The 23,603-nt window shown below is 41.7% G+C and overlaps 3 protein-coding genes across 5 annotated transcripts; all 3 read right to left on the bottom strand.

The window, feature by feature from the left end:
• Nucleotides 1-915: 915 nt before the first annotated feature.
• Nucleotides 916-5,538, bottom strand: LOC127126821 (uncharacterized). 3 transcript variants are annotated; one of them, XM_051055822.1, is made up of 7 exons: nt 5,448-5,538; nt 5,099-5,269; nt 4,268-4,333; nt 2,018-2,256; nt 1,508-1,621; nt 1,321-1,380; nt 916-1,236 (listed from the first exon to the last, which is right to left on the bottom strand). In XM_051055822.1, exons 2-7 carry the CDS (start codon nt 5,247-5,249, stop codon nt 1,168-1,170), a joined length of 699 nt encoding a protein of 232 aa, XP_050911779.1. In that variant the 5' UTR covers nt 5,250-5,269; nt 5,448-5,538; the 3' UTR covers nt 916-1,167. The 3 variants fall into 3 exon arrangements, with proteins under 3 accessions (XP_050911779.1, XP_050911778.1, XP_050911780.1); XM_051055821.1 differs by having other exon boundaries at nt 5,347-5,515; XM_051055823.1 differs by having other exon boundaries at nt 5,099-5,271; nt 5,442-5,458.
• An 858-nt stretch (nt 5,539-6,396) lies between these two features.
• LOC127130750 (uncharacterized mitochondrial protein AtMg00810) lies at nt 6,397-7,789 on the bottom strand. Its single transcript, XM_051059716.1, has 3 exons — nt 7,693-7,789; nt 6,672-7,154; nt 6,397-6,557 (listed from the first exon to the last, which is right to left on the bottom strand). The coding sequence occupies exons 1-3, from the start codon at nt 7,787-7,789 to the stop codon at nt 6,397-6,399; spliced, it is 741 nt and encodes a 246-aa protein (XP_050915673.1).
• A 9,938-nt stretch (nt 7,790-17,727) lies between these two features.
• Nucleotides 17,728-23,328, bottom strand: LOC127130751 (uncharacterized). The gene is made up of 2 exons (XM_051059717.1): nt 19,357-23,328; nt 17,728-18,390 (listed from the first exon to the last, which is right to left on the bottom strand). The coding sequence occupies exons 1-2, from the start codon at nt 23,326-23,328 to the stop codon at nt 17,728-17,730; spliced, it is 4,635 nt and encodes a 1,544-aa protein (XP_050915674.1).
• Nucleotides 23,329-23,603: the final 275 nt, after the last annotated feature.

Consider the following 23,603-nt stretch of genomic DNA (forward strand, 5'->3'; position numbering starts at 1 on the left):
TTTTTGATTTTTTTTATATTGCTATAATTAAATAATATAATATTTTATAATTAGAATTTAATTGAAATACACCGATGATGTAAGTCAGTTAATAATAAATGTTGGATATTGAAAAAAAGTTGACTTTTATTTTAAAAATTTATAAAATAATGTAAACAGGTGATAATGATGAATCAATCATATAAAACTTTTTACACACAGCATAGTAATTAATTCCTTATAATTAATCATTTTTTTATTAGAAATAGGATAAAAAAAACATTTTTTTATTAGAAATAGGATAAAAAAAACAAGAATGGATACTTAGATATAGTGCAAATACTTATGTTAATGCCAATGCAAATATGAGTTCGCAATACAAATATTTTTCAAACTTGTAGATATAGAAACATAAGCATAGTATATCCCGCCCAAATTTTTGCTTATTGTGATCTCTATATTTAAGTCATACTTGATGTAATATGACATCACACGTGAGGCATATTTAAGTCATACTCTGTGTTGATCTAAACATAATCCAGACAGCTTATTCATACATGTTAAAGTTAAAATACATAACAGCTTAACATGTGATTCAAGAAATACAAGTTTATTCAAGAAAATACATATTAAACATATTATGTAATAACAGCTTAACATGCTTCTTCATGACAATTGAACATAAATTTAAAACAACTTCATTTTTAACTTTTCTCATTACAGGAAATAAATCTGTTAACAAATAAACTCAAAGTGAACAACCTTATAACTCAAACTAAAATATCGAAAAGAAAAGTTGTGGGGCTTGAAGATACTAACTTTAATTCAAATACCAAAATATAAGTTTCAACAGCAACAAGATATGCACACACATCATGATTCATGAAATGTATCATGAAATGTATACTGTTACGCATTAGACTGGAATATGTCAAGTTAGTTCAAACACAGCAAAATGCATCCTCAATATCATAATCATATTAATATCTTTAACAAGGAAGCTTTGAGTATAATGTTACACTAAATGGAAAGGAAATGCATAAAAATGTTGGAAGAGACTGGGAATAGAGATCAAAATAGCTACATGTAGAGTATACATTAGAGTACACATGTTTTGCACACGAAGGCAAATGTTAGTAGCGAGAAAACTTGCTCGACAGAATGTTGAATACAAATGTATTTCAGTTCTTATTTTTTGCGGCTTCTTTTGGATGACCCTTTTGACCGAATCTTCCTTGAGTTTGATTTGTCACGTTTCTGTCATTCAAGATTTATATCAAACTTTACGGTATCAATATACTCACTGTCTGAAAATTGAAATGCTAGTGTTTTTTTACATACCTTCTTTTTCGATCTCTCCTTATGTGGCTTCGGTCCTATGTCATTCTTCTTTATATAATCCTAAAACGTTAACAAATTATTAGTTTTCCTAGCATGTTTAATAAAAAAACCAGTTTCTTCAATCTGACAGGTCTAATATTTTCATTTAGCCGAGTTGTAAATCCAGTCAAACTGTTGAAGAACCAACCTCAGTATCTTCGGTTTCTTTCTCTGAGTCCTCTTGGTTCTCTATTTCACCATCGCTGTTGAGCATGACCTTCAGTCTGCCTTCCCTGTGTAGTTTTTCAGATCGAGCATGTCTCTATAGTAATAACAAAGTCATCATGGGATCAACATTGACGGCAAGTAAAATTTTGACATTTCATCAGATGCAAAAAAACAGACCACAATATTGATTCAAGCTCTATCGTTTGCTAAAAAAAGGGTTCTCCATAACAGAGATTAGAACAACCTGAAGTGTGTGACTACTACCCCAGAGTACCTAAATAGTCGCAAACATAATGATTGCATCTTCCTTCAATTTGCCAGTTAAACCAGTTACTGAACTTTTCAACCAATGAATATAAAAAAAATGTAATAATTGATCTTTTTGGGAAGAATAGTTAAGAGTTTATGACTTTCTTCTCAGGCTGTAGTAGGACAAATAGTAAATATGATGCATAAGGATATTGCGCAACCAGAGAAAAAAGTGCAGTACCTTTGATTGAAGATGATTCCGCAAAGTGTCCTCAGTCAAACATATAATCCGAGGACATAGCCTGCATTTAAATACTGATTTTATTTGTACGACAAAAGCGGACTGTATATCTGCTGGTAGGGGTTTCTTTTCAGGCATAACATTAGATTTCTCAGAGTCACGTTCACTAGCAAACTTCTTGTTAATAAACACTTCCCTTTCTTTTATAGTTCCAGTATCATCTTCACTAAATAGCAGACCTGGAGTAATACCAATGATAAAACAAACATAATTTCATCAAATAAATATTAAACAAAAATTTATGACCAAATACTGCTCAATACAATTCAAAAACTAACAATGCCCCACAGTTCCTTGAACGTATAACATATTCAGTTAAGACGCCTATTGAGCAGTGTAAAGAGCTATAAATATGATCGAAGAACTTATGGTCATATTGAAACTCAATTCCCCCCTCTGCCTTCTGATTCTGGAGCTGGCCCGTTTAACAAGTGTCTCTTATAGTCAATGTCTGAAATGTACCCTCTAATTATCCACTAAACTTTCTATAAAAGAACATTAAATCTTGTCGTGGTCCCGTGGATGAAATAAATACTGCCACCACCACAAGCATTGTTATCAGAGTGCCTAAGGATGGGATGTCCCACTCTCTTTCTCAACCATGTTTTAAATTAGAACCCGAAAAACTGCTGGAGTTGAACACAAAAATATGCACCAAAATGTAGAGTCTAGGTTGTTTGATAAAAAAACTAAAATTTCACCCTTCTGTATATGCGTGTTCATAGTTTGGTTTAAAGGAGAAACTGAACTGAACCACAAAAGCAGTCTGAGAAAACAGAACCGAGCTGCAATCGCTAAACCTAAAATGACCAAACAGAACCGCTTCAATGGTTAAGTGCAATGTATTTCAATGCCAAACTGATTTGATATATTTTACCTATTAAAAAATTTGCATTATGTTCAAAAGTCAAACTCTAAATGCAAATTTATGATGTTATACGTTTAGCATCTATCTTTTAGACTCGCTGCTAGAAAGATGGTTGGTTCTGTATAAAAATTCACTTTATCTTGTTCTAAACCCGCTCCATCTTCCATCCATTATTGCATGGCAGCCTTGAATTGAAACTAAGGAGCAAGCAACACTTGCCAGCATTGAATTGGATCTAAGTGGCAATATTGCACGAGCTTGTGAATTAAAAAAGGCAAAAGTTGAAATGTTATCGAAAAGGGAATTCTATGGAAAAGAAATTTGTTAAATCCACTCAAACAACATCACCTCTGATGATAAAACTAAGGGATAGGAATCATCACATGTTTGTGGTATTTCTCTCACCGATGAAATTTCAATTTCAAATCGTTAGTTAAGGAAACAACTCTTTCATCATATGGTTCATGGAGTAGCAGCAAGAGGTTAACAATTTGTTTGAGATCACCGAATTGTAGATATTTGAAGTTCGGTTAGTAAACTGATAGAATAAAATACAACTCAATTTGTAAATTATTTTAATAGTCCAGTTTTTCTAATGGTAGTCGGTGTTGTTGATGGCGGATGGCAATCCATGCCGGAGAGCGAAAATCCCGCCATATCAGCCGCTTTGTGGCACCGTTATTGCGGATTATGGCGGAAAAATCCGCAATAGCGGACGATATTTTTACCATTGCGGGAAGCCCAAAAACCGCCATGTATATCGGCCATAGCGGCCATGACGCCGCAACTTGATAACACTGGTGGTAGTTCGGTTCAGTTCATGGTCTAGTTTGATTCTAAACAGCTGTTTGAACAGCTCTACCTCTGTATAAGTTCTGCTATGCCACGGCCTAAATCGCACTCTTCTATAGACATCCCATCACCGATCAGGTCAAAATAGGGACATGTACAATTCTTAAGGCTCCACACTCTCCTGCTACCTCGACTCACAGGGTCACACCAGCATCCATGAAAGTGTGACTTCTAGCCTCCACAATGGAGACAAAACGGATGTGAATAAGCAATGAATGAAGAAGGGATTGATCAACAAGAATAGGGCAAGGATTGTCAAATAAAATTGAGAGAGGGCCGCATATAGTAGATATGATCTTTTTGTGTATCCTTGAAGCTAGAATAGGAAACTTAATCACTCACGAGGGGACTAACGTTCTCTAACATTGCTGATGGAATACAAATTAGTGAAATTACAAATATCATCAATATAATTCAAAGTTTGCACTGAAAGATAATAACTCAAAGCAGAAATTACAAACTAACCCTACCTGCAGAGTTTGTATCAGCAGAGTGCGCATCAATGTCGTTGGCAGAGCTATCCTCACTTTTATATCCTGCATCGCCAAAATAAAAAAGTTAAAAATGTGAAAAGTGACCAACAATAAACTCATTTCCGTAGCATTACATAATAGCAAACAAAACATGTCAAGCCCCTTTAAATAATACCGGTCAGACAATGCCATACAATAGTAAATGAGTTTCAGCCACTATGCTTTCAGGCAGAAGCTAGGAAGAAAGCCCACTTTGGGAATCAGATAAGCTTCTCAATAAGCAGCAACAACAACAACAACAACCAAGTCTTCTTATCCCACTAAGTGGAGTCGGTTACATGGATCAAATTCCTCCATAATGTTCCAACCAAGACAATGTTTCTTTTCAATAAACACTTGCATAAATAAAATATCAAAAGAACATTACTATATGGGTTATTTAATCATTCAAATATCATTTGAAATTTCCCTGTTTCAAGTTTCAATTTTGTTGAAATGCCCTCGACTTTAACTATAAACTTTCTAAAACTCTTCCAAATTCAAAAACCATAAACTTATTTTAGAAGCTTCCAATACCTAGAAACTAATCCAAATTCCAAACTAGGCCAAAATATGGAGAATATCTATAACTAATTCCAACTAGTTCTGCAGCAATCTATATCTTCCATTGTTCGTACTGAAAACTACCTCTGCAATATTTCTAAACTCATCTCAAATAGTTAAACCAAGCTACAAAATTTAATGAATTTAGAACACCATGCAAAAGTGCCAATACATCAACAAGAATACTTTTTGAGAAAGAAAAAAAAACAAAGTGAATGAACGAACCAGAAGATGCTGAGCTAACTTCATCATCATCATCATTCTCCTGGCTTCCTTCCGCGGGTTGATTATCATAATCTTCATCCGAGGATGAAGAAGAATGATCTGCACCATCCCTATCTCCATGATCAACCTTAAAGAATCTTCTCTTTATCATTGTTTCGTCTCAGTATAAAACTGTTGCAAAAAACACACGTGATTCAGTAAGAAAATCTATATAAAATAGCTATTCAGGTTAGAGTTAAATGACATGCATTGATTGAATTTCAGAAGTAAGAAACACGAGAACAAGTGAAGAAAACTGAAGATAGCGCAAAGTAAGTGCGAGGTAGAAGTATAGTAGTTCCAGTGTTACACGGAGAAGAAGAAGAAGTTGGGAACGACGGCGAGAAAACAGTATGAAGAGAGTGAAACGGGTGAAAGTATTGAAACCGAGTTGGATTCGGATAACGGGTTTAAAACCTTGGGCTCATAAAGGCCCATACATATACCCATATTCTTTCGGTGATTCCTATTTTTTTTTTCTTCTTTTGGAAATTCTTAATACACCCCTAAGACACATAGGCTTCTTGTTTTTATTTTTAATATCGTGTGTGTGAGTATTTTCTCTAAAATAAAAGTGTAGAGTTATTTTAGTACGATGAACATAGGGTCCATCTTGTAGGTGTTTTTTTTCTTCTAGTTTTTAAGTTTTTCATGATATTATTTAAATTGTGGTGAAACCTCCTAATTGATTTGGAAATGGATGTTGTCAAACAAGTCGTTGAGAAAATTGACAAACCCATTCATGACATGACTCCAAATGTAGAAGGTTGTTTTGTTATTGAAAACATTAGAGATATTAAAAAGAGAAAGTGGTTAGGTTTTCATTAGAATGAAAAGAAGTATCAAATATAAGCTTTATCAAGCTAGTAAAACATAAATGAAGAATACTACTCTTAGCCTAATTGTAATAAAAATTCATTGCATGTTATCTAACATCTCCCGTCAAACTCATAATGCATGAAGTATTAAGATTTTGTCAATTAAAAAACGAAAATATTTAATGGAATGAGGTTTTCTGAACGAATCAGTAATCTATGGCGCAGAAGAAACAAATGACAAAGTAATGGTGTCATGCTGAAAGTGATAACGGGTGAGATGGCAATCAATCTCGACGTGTTTTGTATGTTTATGAAAGACCGAGTTATGTGCAATTTAAATGGCAATCTTATTATCATAATACATAAGAGTCAATTCAAAAAGAGAGACATTCATATCAGAGAGTAACCAACACAACTAAACTATTTCAGTGATGGTGGAAGTCAGTGCATGATACTATGCTTTTGTAGAAGAGCGAAAGACAATGCCTTGCTTTTACTCTTCCAAGATATGAGACAATATCCAAGAAAGATATAAAACCATGTGGTAGACTTATAGTCAGTAGGATCACCAGCCCAATCAACATCATAGTAAACACGTAATTCTAAGGAAGAGGTTGACAAAAATAAAAGACTTTAAAATTGAGTTTCTCATATATAACAAAGTGTACGAAGTATAACGACCAAATGCAATGTAGTAGTAGAAACAACAAATAAACCCACAACACGAACTTCATAAGCAATATCAAGTATAATAATAGTAAGGTGCACCAAAATTCCAACCAAAGTACGATATAAGGTGGGATCTGGTAGAATAGCTCCATCAAAAGAAGCATAATTCACATTTATCTCAAAAGGGCTATTTACTACTCGAGTATTAGATAAGAGATCTTTCCCAAGAATGCTAGCAATGTACTTGGATTGAGAAAGAAGATAACCTCTAGGGGAGTAGGAAACTTCAATCCCTACAAAATAATGAAGAGTGCCTAAATCCTTCATTTCAAACTGCTTAGATAACAATAACTTTAACTTATTAATCCCATTAACATCACCACTTATAATAATCATATCATCAACATACAAGAAAAGTGTAATACGACCATGAGAATTGGACCTAACAAATAAAACAGATTTATGATCACTAGGGTGAAATCCGAGAGATGTAAACACAGTAGAAAAACTCTCAAACCAAGCTCGTGGAGCTTATTTCAAACCATATAAGGCTTTCTTTAACTTATACATTTCCCATGATCATGAGAAACACCTTAAGGATGTATCATATCAATTTACTCATGAAAATCACCATTCAAAAATGAATTTTTACATTCATTTGAGAAATATGCCACTAACGAATAGATGCAACAACAATAAGGAAGCAAAAAATTGTCATCTTGGTTACAAGAGCAAAAGTTTCTTCATAATCAAGACCATATTATTGAGAAAATCCCTTAGCAACAAGACAAGCTTTATATCACTCAACTAACCTATCAGATTTGGTTTTGATCTTGTGTACCCAACGAGACACGATAACACATTTTCATGGTGGAAGAGGTAATAAGTGTCAAGTATATGTCTTGTGCAAAGCAGCAAGTTCCTCTACCATATCTTGTTGCTAAAGAGAATCAAGTAGTGCTTCTTTATAGGAATCTGGCTCAGACAAACTATGAATAAAGGTTAGAAAAGAAGAAAAAGAAGTAGAATAAGTGGAATAAACAAAATTAGGAAATTTAGTATACTTACCATCACGGGAAGGATAACGACGAGGAAGAGAAAGAGGCAGTGTTGTTGTTGTATGTGAAGTAGGATCAACAATCACAAGAGGTTGTTGGGAAGCCATGAGGGAAAATAGAGACATTTGTATCTAGAGTAACATTAGTACCAACTCTGAAGTTCTCAACATTACAATAACTAGAAATGTCATGAACAAAGGAAAAACCATTAATATGAATAAGCTCAGACCAAATATGAGTATGCAAATAAGAAAAAGAGAGTAAAACAATATGTGTTCAAGAAAGAACACAATGAGAAGCATACATTTTATTTGTAGTAGGATCATAAAAATGATAACTCTTTTGACAATCCCCATAACCAAGAAAAATAAATATTGTAGAACAAGGAGACAGTTTGTTATGTTCTACTTGTGGAACAAGAAGAAAACAAGTATGGCCAAAGACTTTTAAGTGAGAATAATCAAGAACACAACTATAAAAAGTTTCAAAGGGAGACAAACCTAAGGTGACTGATGATGGATTTTATTATTGACATGGACAACAGTATGAATGACATCACCCAAAAAATCACTTGGAACCGGGATAGACAACAAAAGAGAACGAGTTGTTTCAATAATACGATGACTCTTTCTTTCAACAACACCATTTTGTTAAAGAGTATCAGTACATGGACTCTAATGAATAATACCGTCACTAGTAAGAAACTTAGAGAATTTATTAGACGTATATTCACCACCTAAATCATAACGAAAACACTTTATAACAACATTATGTTGAGTTTTAATCATAGCCCAAAAGACATGGTAGATATTTAAAAATATCAGACTTTTTTTTCATAAGATAGACCCAAAAATAACAAGTACAATCATCAATAAAAGAGACATAATATCTAGATTCACCTTTAGTAAGAATCAGTGATGAACCTTACACATCATAATGATCTAGGTCAAAAGGTGCATTTGAAATAGAAACACTTTATTTAAATGGAAAAGCATAAAATTTAGTTAGTTTATAACCACAACAATAAAAAATATGTCAAATCAGAAATTTAGCAAGTTTTTAACTTTCCTAAAGCTCTAGTAGAAGCCAAGTGTTTTAACCTAGAGGCGGAAACATGTCCAACCCTAGAATGCCAAAAACATAAACTAGTACAAAACGAATTCAAACGAAGTGATGATAAATAAATAATGGAAGTTAAGGCTTAAGTATATGGAACTTTCAACTCATCCAAAACACATAGTCTCCTCTGTTTGTGACCTGCCCCAATCTTCCTCCCGGATTGTGAATCTTGCATATGACAATATATGGAAGAAACATAGTTGAATAACCAGAATCACACAATTGACTAACAGAATCATGACTCAAACTGAGGTTAAGAATATAATAAACATCACATAAAGATAAGTTAGCTGTGGAGATAGAATCAACTACTAGCATATCAGTACCATTAACACTCAAGATAGATATGAATGATGCAAGATTTAAAGATGCAAATGACAAATACTTGTGAACTAGTCTCAGATGGGTATACATGACCAATACCATAACCAGGAGGTAGATAAGAAACTGTAGAAATAGCAATAACAACAAAACGGGACAATAAAGTCTTAAAATTATTTCTCCCCGATTTCAACAGTTTTGGACATTATACTTTCCAATGCCCCTTTTCCTTGCAAAACTAATATTCATCAATAAAAATTGTTCCTTGTGGTTTTCCTTTATTAAAAGGAGCACTAAAGACAGATAGAGAATGCAAGATATTTCTTCTCTCATGATGCGAATTAGAGTGAGACTTGAGTCTTATTTCTTTTGCCAACCACTTATTAACTGTTAAATCAACACAGGAAAAATGAGTGTGATGCAAAATAGTCCCACAAATCCCTTTAAAATCATCTCGAAGATCCATAAAAAAATGAACCAAATGTTGCTCGTCTTTATCATCAATGTATGCTTTGAAAGCTCACAATTCACCTGATTTAGTGAGTACTAATTGATCCCACAAAATAAATATGACCAAATAAAATTCCTGAATAGTCATATTTTTCTACTTTAGAGCTCGAAAATCAATCTCTAGCTGATATTGTTCTACAAAATTATATGTAATGTATAAACATTTCAAATGATCCTAAACATCCTCAACAACATCATATTTTGCAAGTCACGTGCCTATCGACTAAGAAACTGAATTACTAATCCAAGTAAGAATCTTTGAATTATTAAAATCCTATGTTTTTAAATCCTTTTTATATTTTCCATCCTTTTTATCAGTGGGCTTAACAGAGGTTTCGTCAACATAACTCCACATCCTTTTTCCTTAAAATAAAATTTATTACATAAATCCAATGAGAATAATTGTGTCCATTCAATTGAACACTAATAAATTGAAGATATACATCGTTATTACCAGCAATTGCAATTAGTTATGGGAGAATAATACTATATGATCAAATAATAACAATTCACGACTTCCAAAAAAAATTGAGAATGAGAATCAAAATAATTAGTTTGAATCTAGCTTAGTAGAAACAAATGGCTAGCATAACAGAGACAACTCACAACTTCCAATAAATAGCTAGCACAGTAGAAACAAATTCACTTTATTTCCCCTTGCCACTCAATACAAAAATATGCACTCATGTAGCAACATAGGGAACATCACTCGCAATAAAAACAACAAACCCGAAAAGGCACTCGTGTAGCAACAATTGGATAATGAAACTATGAAAGTTTATACCAGCTAATAACAATTGCAAACATAAGTGGAAGCCTAATTAGTGAAAAGAGAAATGGCTAGGGTTTCCATTAGAATGACAAAAAGTGTAGAATACCACGTTTATCAAGCTAATATATAGTAAAGCATAAATTGACAATTTACCCTTAGCCTAATTGTGATAAAATCCCACTGCATATTATCTAACAGTTACGACTGTTTCAACGTGAAAGATAATAAACTTGTTGGTGAGATTACAAGAATATAGTTCTTCTAAAAAATATTTTCATGACTTTGAAAAGAAAAAGCTAGACCAATATGACAACTGTCCAACAAGTTTATAATGTACATCTTAAACACAACAAGTCTAAAAGGAGTTCATGAATAAAAATACGACATATATTGAATTGTTTGAATGATGACAAATATGTCTCCATCTGTAGATTTTTTGGTGATTCAAAATTTGTCAGAAATATTTGTTGGACTCATCTACAATCCATAAATCTGTTTTATATTTTTCCACTATATTATTCTTAAATTCCACTTCTACATAGAGGATTATGTTTGCCTGAGTTTGTTGATGTCACTTCTACAAAGATGACAAATATTTTATTAATTAACACACTTTCTAATCCCATGAATAATTTTTAGTAATTCTACTTAATGTATAATGATTGTGAATTTTTTTACAAGTATCTTTGAAGACGCATCTCCATTACTCGTCACGTCTTTAAAAGGGGGACTGTACCATAAACCATAATCAAGTTCATAGAAATTTTTATATTTTTATAGAATGCATACGCTTAAGGAAGCGTTGGAAATTAAGAAATGTGACAAACAAACACAAATGTTGTTAAAATTTGAGGTATGTTGTGTATTTTCTTATTATTTTTTCTCTTGTCCCAAAATACTTGTCACTTTAAGTTACCAATGCAATTATAACTTTCATCTTTCAATTATACCATCTAATTAATACTCTTAATTTATTGATTTCCCACTTTACATTAATGTTAACTTGATAAAATCATTATTCTCTTTCTTTCATTTATTGAATTTTTTTAATCATTGCGAAAGTGTTAAGTATGACACTTATTTTGGAACAGAAGGAGTAATATAAATATTATATATAAATTACGAGTATTATAAAATAATAAAATTTCTTTTTAATTAATGTATTTATAAGACGTGTTACTATTTTTTGTAGTCCTGTCCAATATTGAGAGATTTCAATTATCTAGGACAAAAGTGGTGTTCATCATGGTTGATCTCACTGCGACGAAACTCCAATATGGTTGTGCAAATTTCAGCAACGCCACTTACATAAGGAGCAATCATTGGAGACCTAGACAAAATATTGAACCTAGTTCTACGTGTATCAAAATCAAAACAAGTTGGACCCACAATATTAGACCAAGCGACAAGGACATTAACACTCGGAGCAATTAAATTTGTATGTGTAATTTAGGGTATAAACTATTGGGTCCTATTGTTGAAAAAGAAGCGAGAACCAAAGTCAATTGTATTATAAGGATAGTCCCTTTGAAATCAATCACAGTCGCTGAATTAGCAGGTGGAGAGATATAATCTTTGATTATATCTCCTTCATTGGACCCAACAAAGCATGCAGGAAGAAGATGAGAGTCTCCGATGAGTCCTTCATTGTTTAAGATTTCATTTGTAAGAATCATTCTAACGCCACCAGGTCATTAATGCAACACTAAAAAAACTTATTCGCATTTTTTGTTATTTTAATAATTGCATTTTTGTGTGTTTGAGTGATTTTCTTAACTTTAGTGTTATTATTATTATTGTGTTATTATTTGGAAAACTAATATGAATGTTGGATTTATTAGTAAGAAAAATATGAATAATAATAGTTAAAATATTAAGAGTTAGTGGAAGATCAATAAGGATAATAAGGGGATTGGAGAATTATATGTTAGTGGTATTTTGGCAACGGGATAACGAAGTTTCCCTTAAATCTTGTTAGGTTAAATGAATTCTTGTGGTATTTTTATGTGATGTTATGATTTTATTTTTGTATTATGATTGATGCTGTTAATTCATGAGAATTACTTACATGTTGATGTTATGCTAAGATTTTATGGACGAGTTGATTCAATATCAATGTGAGATCGATGAGATAATGTTCTTGATAAGGATGATATTTAGAGTAATGGATGTCGAATCGATCATATAAGATAATGACCTATGAAAATAGGTGGTTAAAATTGAATTAGGATGTGTCTAGACTTAAGAAATAGAGTTTAGGAGTGAAAATCCAGTGTAAAGTCGAAAAATCATGTTTTGGAGTCGCACGGGACACGACCTGGCCATGTTACTGTCAGGTTTTGTATGTGAGCGTCTTGGCCTGTCACGGCCAGGCTGTGTCGTTGTCGGGTTTCACTATTGGTCGCCTTGTTTCGCGCATAACTTGAGCTTCATAAGTCCGTTTGAGGTGCGATCAGTTGCGTTGGAAAGATAACACAATAAAATTTATGTTAGAATAAGGAAATAGGGTTTGGGAGTTCTATATCAGTAGTAGTTCCAGGATTCTTATACCAGAAGTGTAGTCAGGTCTCAACTGACATTGGCTGTCTTATTTCGCACATAACTTGATTTTCGTATGTTCGTTTGAGGTGTGGTCAGTTGCATTGGAAAACAAACGCGATAATAATTTTTATGATGAGGGTCAATAAGACGTTATATTAGTATGAATGTGGTAGATCATTCTTAAGGTATACTATGAATAATGACGTGAACAATAACTAATTATGTAAGTTTAGTATTCAATGATTAAAGTGTGTAACCTAAATTTTGAGTTTTGTAAAAGATGAGTTACTAACTGGACAAAGAGTTGTGTGGATCGAGTTGTCAATATTAGGACCCATATATCTAATGTCTTAAGATTTTGGATGAATTTGTGGTGTCTATTTCACTTTTTTGGTTTCTATTGACCCGACGTAGATTCTCCAAGAAAGGAATTTTTTCCTTAACCTAATACATCAAAATTATTTTAATTTGATTGCAACTTTATTGTTCTCTTGAATGCTTCATTGTGTTTAAGCACATTGATGATAGTTTCTTCTTGAAATCTTTAAGGGCACATATGATACGCAAAATGGCAAATACTTATCGGATAAATACATGTTAAATCTTTAAAGTATTTGACAACTCTCTTTTTCTTGTACAATGTTTAATGGATAATGGAAAACACAAGCAAAATGTGTATGTGTGTGAGAGAGAATTTATAGTAGAAAATAAGAGTGATCTTACCTGATCAGGAGGGCCTTCCAAGGTCTTGGTGAATGGGCCGGAGAATGAAATGAGAGGGGGGTGTACCTGCAAGGTGCTCCAATGCTTAAGTCAGAAAAGGTACAGAATGAGGTTATCAGAGTGTGAGTTAGAATACCTGCCCCTTTGCCATGAAAGGGGTATTTATATTGAGCCCCCAGCGCTGGGCCAAGGCTCCTAATGGGCTGGATTAGCAAGGCCCAAGGAGGAGCTGCCAGGGGACGCGTAAGAAGCGTTAAGACCTAGACCAAGGTCTGCCCCCTGGTCCAACTGCCCCTATCCCTAAGGAGACAATATAGGGGAGTTGGGTGACGTGGTGAGTGGGATGCCGTTATGGCTCTGCCCGACACGACTTAGGTGTCCGCGGCGTGGGTTGACGATGAGTGGATGGAGATCGTATGGGGAGGACCCGCTCGTTGTCCGACACGTATTTAAGGGGCCGGGGAGACGTTCTTCGGGCGGACGGTCGTTCACCTGACGTGTCCTCGTGGTCGTTTGGACATGGTCGTTTGGACGTGGGCTTGGCGAGCATTGGGCCGTGCCGTGCCAAGTGTCATGGCCCAGTCCAGAACAGGAGCCCCCCAAGTCGAGTCTCTGAGCCAGAGAGATGACTTATGTTTCAACTAAGGGTTCCCCGAGACGATGGGGAAGCTTGATCGTTAGACAGGTGAGGTCGCAACAGACCTGTTCATGACCGACCCTTTCTCCGGTAATGACGGGGATGGAGGTGATCGGTTGGTCTGCACCTTCCTTGTGGTAAACGTGGGTATGACGCGGGGAGGTGGCGTCTTGGTGAGTCGAGGAGACGGATAGGCGCTCGGGTCGTTTCAGTTTCTTATCTTTGATAGACGTGTCTCAGAATTAGTGGGGTCGCTTCGTTTCGTGTGCAAAGACGGCGTAGGCAGGCTAGGCAATGATGACCTAGCGTGTTGGTCCACGTGCCAAGCCCTATAAAAAAGGGGTTGAGTAACTTCATTTCCACTTTTTTCGCTCACACGTTCACCGGAGTTCTCCACATTCTCCCTCGTTTGCTCGCTCTACCGTCTGGACCGCCGTCTCCGCCCGTCCTCCTATCTGAACCACCGTCTTCTGCTCGGGCACCACCGTACCCCTTTCAACTTAACTATGTCAGGTATGATTTTCCACTGTGACCCACTGTTTTTCCTTGTTGTTTCCTGTCAAACGCATGCTATTTTTGTAGAAATGTGGTTAGGTTTAACTTAGGAACAGTGTAGTGGACTGTAGGTGTATATTAGATGGTAGAAAATAGGGTTGGGATCATGCTGTAAAGGGCATAAATTTCATATGCCGGGCAATACTTGCATAGGCTGTATGAAGTTTATGCCCGGTCTCCACAGAATGCGCGCGTCACCGAGTTGAGCACGGTTAGTGTCCGTCGCCGCTACGCCCTTTCACTTGACCTGCGGTGGAAGGGTGGATTTGATATGACGTCGAATTCACTCTTTCTGTCTGCGTTTCAGGTGCTACCGGGCGCTTACGACCGAGGAGGGAAGATTCTGGGTCCTCCACCGAAGACGCGACAATCGCTCGTCTCCCCGTCGGGGATGGGAGTGTCCGATATGGTACCGAACACGCCTCCTCTTCCGGGCAGGTCGACTTCTCATGGGTTGCGGACGAGCCCTTGGAGGAGGGATCAGACTTCTGTGACGAGGCCATCATTGCTTACGCTATGGTCGAGACCATAAGCCGGGAGGATCCACCAAACTGGTATTGCTGCGCCCCCAAGGAAGAAGACCGCATTTGCCATCATTTCCCGGGGAAGCAGTTCACCATGTATGAATTTGCTTTCCGTGAGGCGGGGATTAGACTGCCCTTCAACTCCTTCCAGATGTCGGTCTTCAAGTGGCTCCGGCTGGCGCCGTCCCAACTACATCCTAATGCTCTCGCATTTATGCGGGCATTCGAGTTAGTTTGCCAGTTCCTCGGCATTGGTTGCACCCGGGCTCTCTTCTTCCACGTTTTCCATCTCCAGAGGTCCGGTTCCCGTGGTCGCCACAGTTGGGTCTCTTTCAAGCAGCCCGTGCGTCTGTTCAAGACGTACGAGGATTCTGTTCGCCATTTCAAAAACCGGTGGTACGTGGTGATGCCGATTACCCGGGCTGCCCTTCACTCTCTATACTACTATCAGCGGAAACCCAATGGGGAGGAGACGCTGATGTCGAAGATACCGCTGAGGTGGCAGCGTGATCATTTCGATCTCTCCACGGCGCATTACCGAGTCAAGTATGCGATGCTCGGCGAGGAGGATAGGCTCGCGTACAAGAAGCTGGTCGATTACGTGCAGAGCTTCAGCTTGGGGTTCTGGGCGAATCGACAGGGCGTGCCCTACCTGGATGAGGCCGGGGAACTAATCACCGAGGCGCGTTATATCAATACGAAGGCTCTGCTCGAGTGTGATACCGAGGAGGAAGCTCTGGCGTTATTGAGTAGGCAGACTTTGTTTAGCTTTTTATTTCTGTTTATGACTTCGGTCGCTAATGTTTGTGTGTAATTTATTTGCAGGTGCCATGCCCAATGCTCGTGATCGGGTGCTGAAGCTAGCGAATCAGGTCGGCGCTCCTGACCGGGTGCCCAAGAAGAAGAAGAAAACTGTGGCCCGTGTCTCGGAGACTGCTGGCGATGCCGGGGCCGGTCCCTCGCAGGCGGCGAGCGTGATTCCTTCCTCTCCTCCTCGATCTAACCCGATCAACATTCCTGATAGCAGTCCGTCGCCAGCGGCTTCTCCCCTCCATAAACGGAAGCGTCCGGCTGGGCCTCTCACCAGGTCGTCTCCAGGAAGTCCGAATGGACCGGGCAGCTATCTTCTACCTCCCTGCTATGTGGAACGGTCGTTCTTCAAGGCCGAGGAGTCGATTGTTGTGCCTGCGCCTGAGGCCAAAGCTATTCTGGACCAGGACGCTGCTGCCCGGAGAAAAGATCTGGCCAGGGATATTGCTGCTGTCATCCGGGTGATGGAGACGGCCATGGTTATGACCGACACTTCGGTCTCCACCGCCTCGCTGGAGGATGCCCTTTCGCAGGTTCGGACGGAGAAGGAAAGACTATCTAAAGATCTGTCGGACTACAAAGAAGAGCATCAGCTGCAGGAAGGGCTGAGGCAGAAGCTGGAGGAGGTGGAAAAGGAGAGGGACCAGTTGAAGGCTGCTAAGGCGAGCTTGGAAGAGCAGGTGGTCGACCATCAGAAGCTAACCGAGGACAACGCTGGCCTACGGGCTCAGGTTGAGTCTCTCGAGGGAAAGGTCCGTCCTCTGGCAGATGAGACCGAGGAGGAACGCGCCCTTGGTTCGCGCGGTGAGCTGCTAGGGCATATTCGGACTCTCAACCAAGATCTCGTGGCCTGCTTCAAAGAGGGTTTCGACAATGCTGTCGAGCAGCTCGGGCTTCTGAACCCTGAGTTGGTGACAACAGGGTCGGCCTATAACTGCTGCGTCCGGGATGGTGAGATTATCTGCCCGTTTGAAGTGGAGGAGGAGCTGGGGGGAGAAGAAGAAGAAGAGGATGAAGAGGTGCTCCGAGCGGAGTCTTAGTTTATTTGTTTTTCTTTGATTTTAGTTATCATGGCCTGCGTGCCTTATGTATTTTGGCCTTCGGGCGTTGTAATATGGCCTTCGGGCGTACTTGGCTTCGGCCGCTCTTATCGTTTCTAATGTATGAATATTTTCGTTATCATTCATTGTGCTCGTTTGTGTTTGATACTTGTTTGTATGAATTCGTACTCTGCTCGACTTTGTTAATCTCCTCGGTTTAGGGAACCGACGAAGTGTCGGGCTTTGTGCCCGTGGGTATCGAAGCCCGGGTCCGTTGTTCGAACCCTGGTCCCGAGGCTTGGGCCCTCCCATCGCGAGCTGGGTGCCCTGCCAGTCCTGGTACTTCGACGTTGAGTCTTGGTCAAGATCCCAACCGTCGGGGAGGGTTGTGTTTGTTATGTGACCCCGGATCGTTCCCGGGTCTCGTGGTTCCTCCCTGGGGTTTTGGGGACGAAGAGCGTGGTCGTACCTGCCACGTCTCCCCGTGGTGTATTTAGCTGTAATATTGTCTAAGTTTTTCCGCGTTCCATGGTCGAGCGAGTTGTTCTCCTTGTAGGTTTTCTAGGTAATAGGCCCCGTTGCTCGTTTTGTCGCGGACGCGGTAAGGGCCTTCCCAGTTGGCCGCCAGTTTGCCCTCTCTCGGGTTTTTCTGGTTTCTTCTGAGGACCAGGGTGCCGACCTGGAACTCTCTTTTTATGACTTTCGCGTCATGGCGTAGTGCGATTTTTTGTTTGAGGGTTGTTTCCCTGAGAGCTGCTTCGGAACGTATCTCCTCGACTAGGTCGAGCTCGGCTCTAAGGGTTTCATCGTTCATTTCCTCGTCTAGGGGCTCCTCTGTCCTCCTCGTTGGCGTCCGTATCTCCACCGGGATGACTGCCTCGGTGCCGTAAGTTAGTCGGAACGGGGTTTCCCCGGTGGTAGAATGTGGTGTCGTGCGGTAGGCCCATAGGACGCTATGTAGCTCCTCGACCCATGCCCTCTTTGCCTCACCGAGTCTGCGTTTGAGGCCACGTAAGATTACCCTGTTGGCCGCCTCTGCTTGCCCGTTCGTCTGCGGATGCTCGACAGACGTGAAATGCTGTGTGGTGCCCAGGCTGGCGACGAAGTCCTGGAATCCTCCGTCCGTGAATTGTGTCCCGTTGTCTGTGACAAGTGCCTGGGGTATACCGAACCGAGCGAGGATATTGCGTTTGAAGAACCGGAGAACGTTCTGCGCGGTTATTTTAGCCAGTGTCTCCGCCTCGATCCATTTGGTGAAGTAATCCACCCCGACGATGAGGTATTTATTCTGATATGATCCGGTGACGAAGGGTCCGAGGATGTCCATGCCCCACCACGCGAAGGGCCATGGGGAAGACAGTGATTTGAGGTCGTTCGGGGGTGCGAGGTGCATGTCGGCATGTCGTTGGCATTTGTCACATCTTTTGACGTGCTCTTTCGAATCGTTTTGCATGGTCGGCCAGTAGTAGCCTGCTCGAAGGGCTTTTCGTGCGAGCGATCGTCCGCCGAGGTGTTGAGCGTTAATTCCCCGGTGTATCTCTCCAAGTATGTCGGGGACTTTCTCTTCCTCGACGCATTTGAGTAGTGGGATGGAGAATCCTCTCCGGTAGAGTTTGCCTTCGAGGAGTACGTACGAGCATGCGCGTCGTTTGACAGTGGTCGCCTCTTTCGGGTCAGCCGGGAGTTCGTCTCGTGTGAGGTAATTGTAGATGGGTGTCATCCAACAGTGGGTATCTCCAATAGCGTTGACCTCGAGTGGAGGCGGTAGTTTGTCGATGCTGGGCCGAGGGAGAATTTCTTGGATTACTGATTTATTCCCACCCTTTTTCCTCGTGCTGGCTAGTTTCGAGAGAACGTCTGCCCGTGTGTTGTGCTCGCGGGGTATGTGTTGAACTTCCCATTTTTCAAATCTATCAAGTTTTTCTTTGACGAGGGACAAGTACTCGAGGAGGTTGTCGTTCTTGGTTAGGTATTCTCCTCGCACTTGTGAGGCCACGAGCTGGGAGTCGGTGGATATTTTTACCTCTTTTGCTCCCAGGTCCTCGGCTAACCTCAGGCCTGCGAGGAAGGCTTCGTATTCGGCTTGGTTGTTTGATGTTGGGAACGCTAGCGCTAATGATACCTCTATCAGGATCCCTTCTTCATTTTCGAGGATGATCCCGGCCCCGCTGCCTGATGTGCTAGAGGCGCCATCGACGAAGATCGTCCATTTGTGGGCGCTTTCTACTGGAGTCGGGCAGTGGGTCATCTCCGCGACGAAGTCGGCCAGTGCCTGAGCTTTCAAGGCTTTCCTACTTTCGTATTGTATGTCGAATTCGGAGAGTTCTAGTGACCACTTGAGCATCCTCCCGGCCATATCCGGGCGCCCGAGCAGCTGTTTGATTGGCTGGTCGGTCCTCACCTTTATCGTGTGTGCGAGGAAGTAATATCGTAGTCTCCTCGCTGTGTTGATGAGGGCCAGGGCGACCTTTTCGATTTGCTGATATCGGAGCTCGGGACCTTGGAGTGCTTTACTCGTAAAATAGATGGGCTTTTGTCCTTCGTCGGTTTCTCTTATTAGAACGGCGCTGACGGCCTCGGTTGCCACGGATAGGTATAAGTATAGGGTTTCCTTTTCTGATGGCCGTGATAAGACCGGGGGTTGGGACAGAACCTTATTTAGATGGAGTAGCGCTTGCTCGCATTCATCGGTCCAGTCGAAGGTAGCCTCTTTGCGAAGGAGTCTGAAGAATGGCAACGCGTGCTGGGCGGACTTGGCGATGAAACGGGAGAGTGAGGCGAGCACTCCATTGAGTGACTGGATCGATTTTTTGGTTTTCGGGGTCGGAAACTCCGAGAATGCCCGACATTTGTCGGGGTTGGCCTCGATCCCTCTTTCGGTGAGATAGAAACCGAGGAACTTGCCTGCCCGGACTCCGAACGTGCATTTTTCGGGGTTGAACCTCATTTTACACTGTCTCGCCTGCCCGAATACCTTCGCAAGGTGTCGAGCATGGGTTATCTCCTCGTGTGATTTGACGATCATGTCGTCCATGTACACTTCGAGCATGTCCCCTATTTCGTCCTTGAAGACTTTGTTCATCATGCGTTGGTATGTAGCGCCAGCGTTCTTGAGCCCGAACGGCATCACGTTGTAATAGTAATTGCCCGTTGGGGTCATGAACGCTGTGTGTTTCTTGTCTGCGGGCGACATAGGGATCTGGTTGTATCCACTATATGCGTCCATGAAGGACAAGAGTTTAAAACCTGCAGAGTTGTCAACGAGCAAGTCTATATTAGGGAGGGGGAAAGCATCTTTCGGGCAAGCCCTATTAAGATCAGTATAATCAACACACATACGCCATTTTCCATTATTTTTCTTAACGAGGACTACATTAGAGAGCCAGGTTGTGTACTGGGCTTCAGAAATAAAATTTGCCTCTAAGAGGTCTTTTACAGCTCGCTCGGCAGCCTCTGCCTTTTCGGGCGATTGCTTGCGTCTACGCTGTGCTATGGGCTTGGCTGCCCGGTCTAAAGCTAGCTTATGACACGCGATCTCGGGGTCCAGCCCGGGCATTTCTGCGGCATTCCACGCGAAGAGGTCGGAGTTCTCTTTGAGGCATGCTACTAGCTCTTCTCTTGTTTCCTCGGGTAGTCCCTTACCTATCTTCACCGTCCTTTCCGGATCGTCCCCAAGAGGAATGAGTTCGAACTCCCCGTCGGGGATTGGTCGGACCGGGTGTTCGAGAGAGCGTTCCTTGGGGAACCTCCCCTCTTCGGTCTCGTCCAGCCCGATGCGACAGTTGAGGTCGATGGCGTTGACTCCTCGGGCAGGATCCTCGGTCTTGAGTTTTTTGTTGTTGCAGTTGCTCTTCGTGCTGATTACGGCCTGTCCTTTTACTGCGGCGTCGTAGCATCGCCGGGATGCTTCGATGTCACCATGGATGGTGACCACACGTCCCAATTTGGTGTAGTATTTCATCTTCAGGTGGACGGTGGATGGGACCGCGGTGAGTTCGGCCAGTGTCGGGCGTCCAAAGATGCAATTGTAGAGAGACGGACAGTCTACGACCAGGAATTGGATTTTGACTTCCCTGGCCGTTTCTTGTTCGCCGAAGGTGACGAGGAGCTCAACATATCCCCACGGTCTGGTTGTTGCTCCGTTGAATCCTTGGAGATCTGATCCGACGTAGGGGGCTAAGTTGGTCTTGTCTAGCTTCAGAGTCTTGAAGAGGTGGACGTACATGATATCCACTGAGCTGCCTTGGTCGACCAGGATGCGTCGTACGTCGAATTGGGCCATCTTTGCCCTTATCAATAGTGGGATGCCCGAGTTCGGGGATCCGCCCGGGAGTTCCTCCAGGAAGAAGGATATTGGGTTGGATTTTCCCCGGTATTTTGTCAATGTCGCTTTCTGCTCGGGGGCAGTCAGTAGGAGTTCGTCGAACTTACGTTTGACGGAGAGGGCCGCGGATTCCCCGTTAGTTCCTCCTCCTGATATCACCAGTGTGGTAGGGAAGTTTTCCCAGGGGCTGAGTGCAGTGATCTTGCCCTCGGGCAATGGTTCGGGGAGGAAGAAATCTTCCGGTCGTGACACGCAGAGGGCCACTTGATAGGGAGAGTTGTCAGGGGGTGTGTCTTCCCGGGGTCTCTTCTTCTCTGGCTCGTCGTGTCTGGGAGCTTCGTTCTTCCTCGTATACTGCTTCAGGTGCCCCTCTTGGATTAAAATTTCTATCGCATCCTTCAGGTGGACGCAGTCTTCGGTCACGTGCCCGTGACTTCTGTGGAACCGGCAGTACTTTGATTTGTCGGTGTGGGGCTTTGGTGCAGACGGTTTTGGGAACCTGACCCTGCCCTGCTTAAATTCAGAGTTGATACATTCTGCGAGGATGCGCTCTCGAGGAGCTGTCAGTAAGGTGTACTCGCTATATCTGCCCGCGGGGCCTCTTCCTTCCCGGAGCTCGCGAGGTCTTTCTTCTCTTCGTTTGTCTCCGTTGCGACGGGAAATGCTCGTGTCCTCGCGTTTTGAGTGCTCGGTCTCCCCAGCGTTACGTCCGCTGCGGGCATTGTGTGCCACCTGCTTTTCCTCGTATCTGATGTAGGCCTGGGCTTTATGCAGGAGCTCGTTTAAGGTGCGGGGAGGCTCGATCCCTACGGCTCTGCTAAGTTCACTGCCGGGCAAGAGACCTCTCTCGAGGAGATACTTCTTCATGTGCTCGGTGGTATCTACCTCGACAGCCTCCTGGTTGAATCGCTCGATGTATGAGCGCAGTGTTTCATTCTTCTTCTGCACTATGGCTTCAAGGGTCGCCTCAGTCTTGGGGTGACGACGGGAAGCTGTAAAGTGCCTGGTGAACATGGACCTCATGACTCTCCATGACGTAATGGACTCAGGGGCCAAGCTTTTGTACCAAGCCATGGCCCCTTTCCTGAGGGTCGTTGAGAACAGTCGGCATTTGAGGTGCCCGGTTATATCATTGCGGTAGTCGAGCATCGCGTTGACGTTGTCGACGTGATCGTCGGGATCTGTAGTCCCGTCGTACACAGCTAGATTTGGTGGTTTCTCCATGCCTTTGGGGAGCGGGGCTTCCATTATTGCCCGAGATAGGGGGCAATGCAAATCTTCCTCGTCGCTCCTTAAGGGAGACAGTTCGTTGTTGTCGGGGCTGCGTCCGCGCCTTGGTGATGTTCCCGCTCGACCACCGTCACGACGGGCGCGTGCCCTGCTGACGTGGGGTTCTGGAGAGCGACGTCCTCGCTTCTTCGTTGGCTCCGAATGTTGTTGTATCCTACTCACCGGCTGGGGCCGGGCCTCTTGTCGTTCGGCTTCGAGGGCCATGATTCGTTCGTGCTGCTGGTGGAGCATAGAACCGGCCTGATTGAGGGCATTCACCATGGCAATCATTACGGCGTCTCCTTCAACGGGAACGGGAATGGGATGAAATGTCTCTGCCCCTAAATTGTGGGCGTGAGAGGCATCCCCGTTGTTTTGGGGCTCTGGAGACGGGGTGGATGGATGACCGTCCCGAGCGTCCGTTTCATGGGATGGCGGGCCGTCGTCCATATTGTAGTTGACGAGGGGACGGCTGTGATCGCTATGTTGTTCTCCGGCCATGTTGGAAGGACAGAAATAAATGAGCTTTTGATCCTCGTTTGATGAAGATGGGGATAGCTACTTCCCACAGACGGCGCCACTGATCTTACCTGATCAGGAGGGCCTTCCAAGGTCTTGGTGAATGGGCCGGAGAATGAAATGAGAGGGGGGTGTACCTGCAAGGTGCTCCAATGCTTAAGTCAGAAAAGGTACAGAATGAGGTTATCAGAGTGTGAGTTAGAATACCTGCCCCTTTGCCATGAAAGGGGTATTTATATTGAGCCCCCAGCGCTGGG

Source organism: Lathyrus oleraceus, chromosome 3, assembly GCF_024323335.1.
Source record: "Lathyrus oleraceus cultivar Zhongwan6 chromosome 3, CAAS_Psat_ZW6_1.0, whole genome shotgun sequence".
Classification (NCBI taxonomy): Eukaryota; Viridiplantae; Streptophyta; class Magnoliopsida; order Fabales; family Fabaceae; genus Lathyrus; species Lathyrus oleraceus.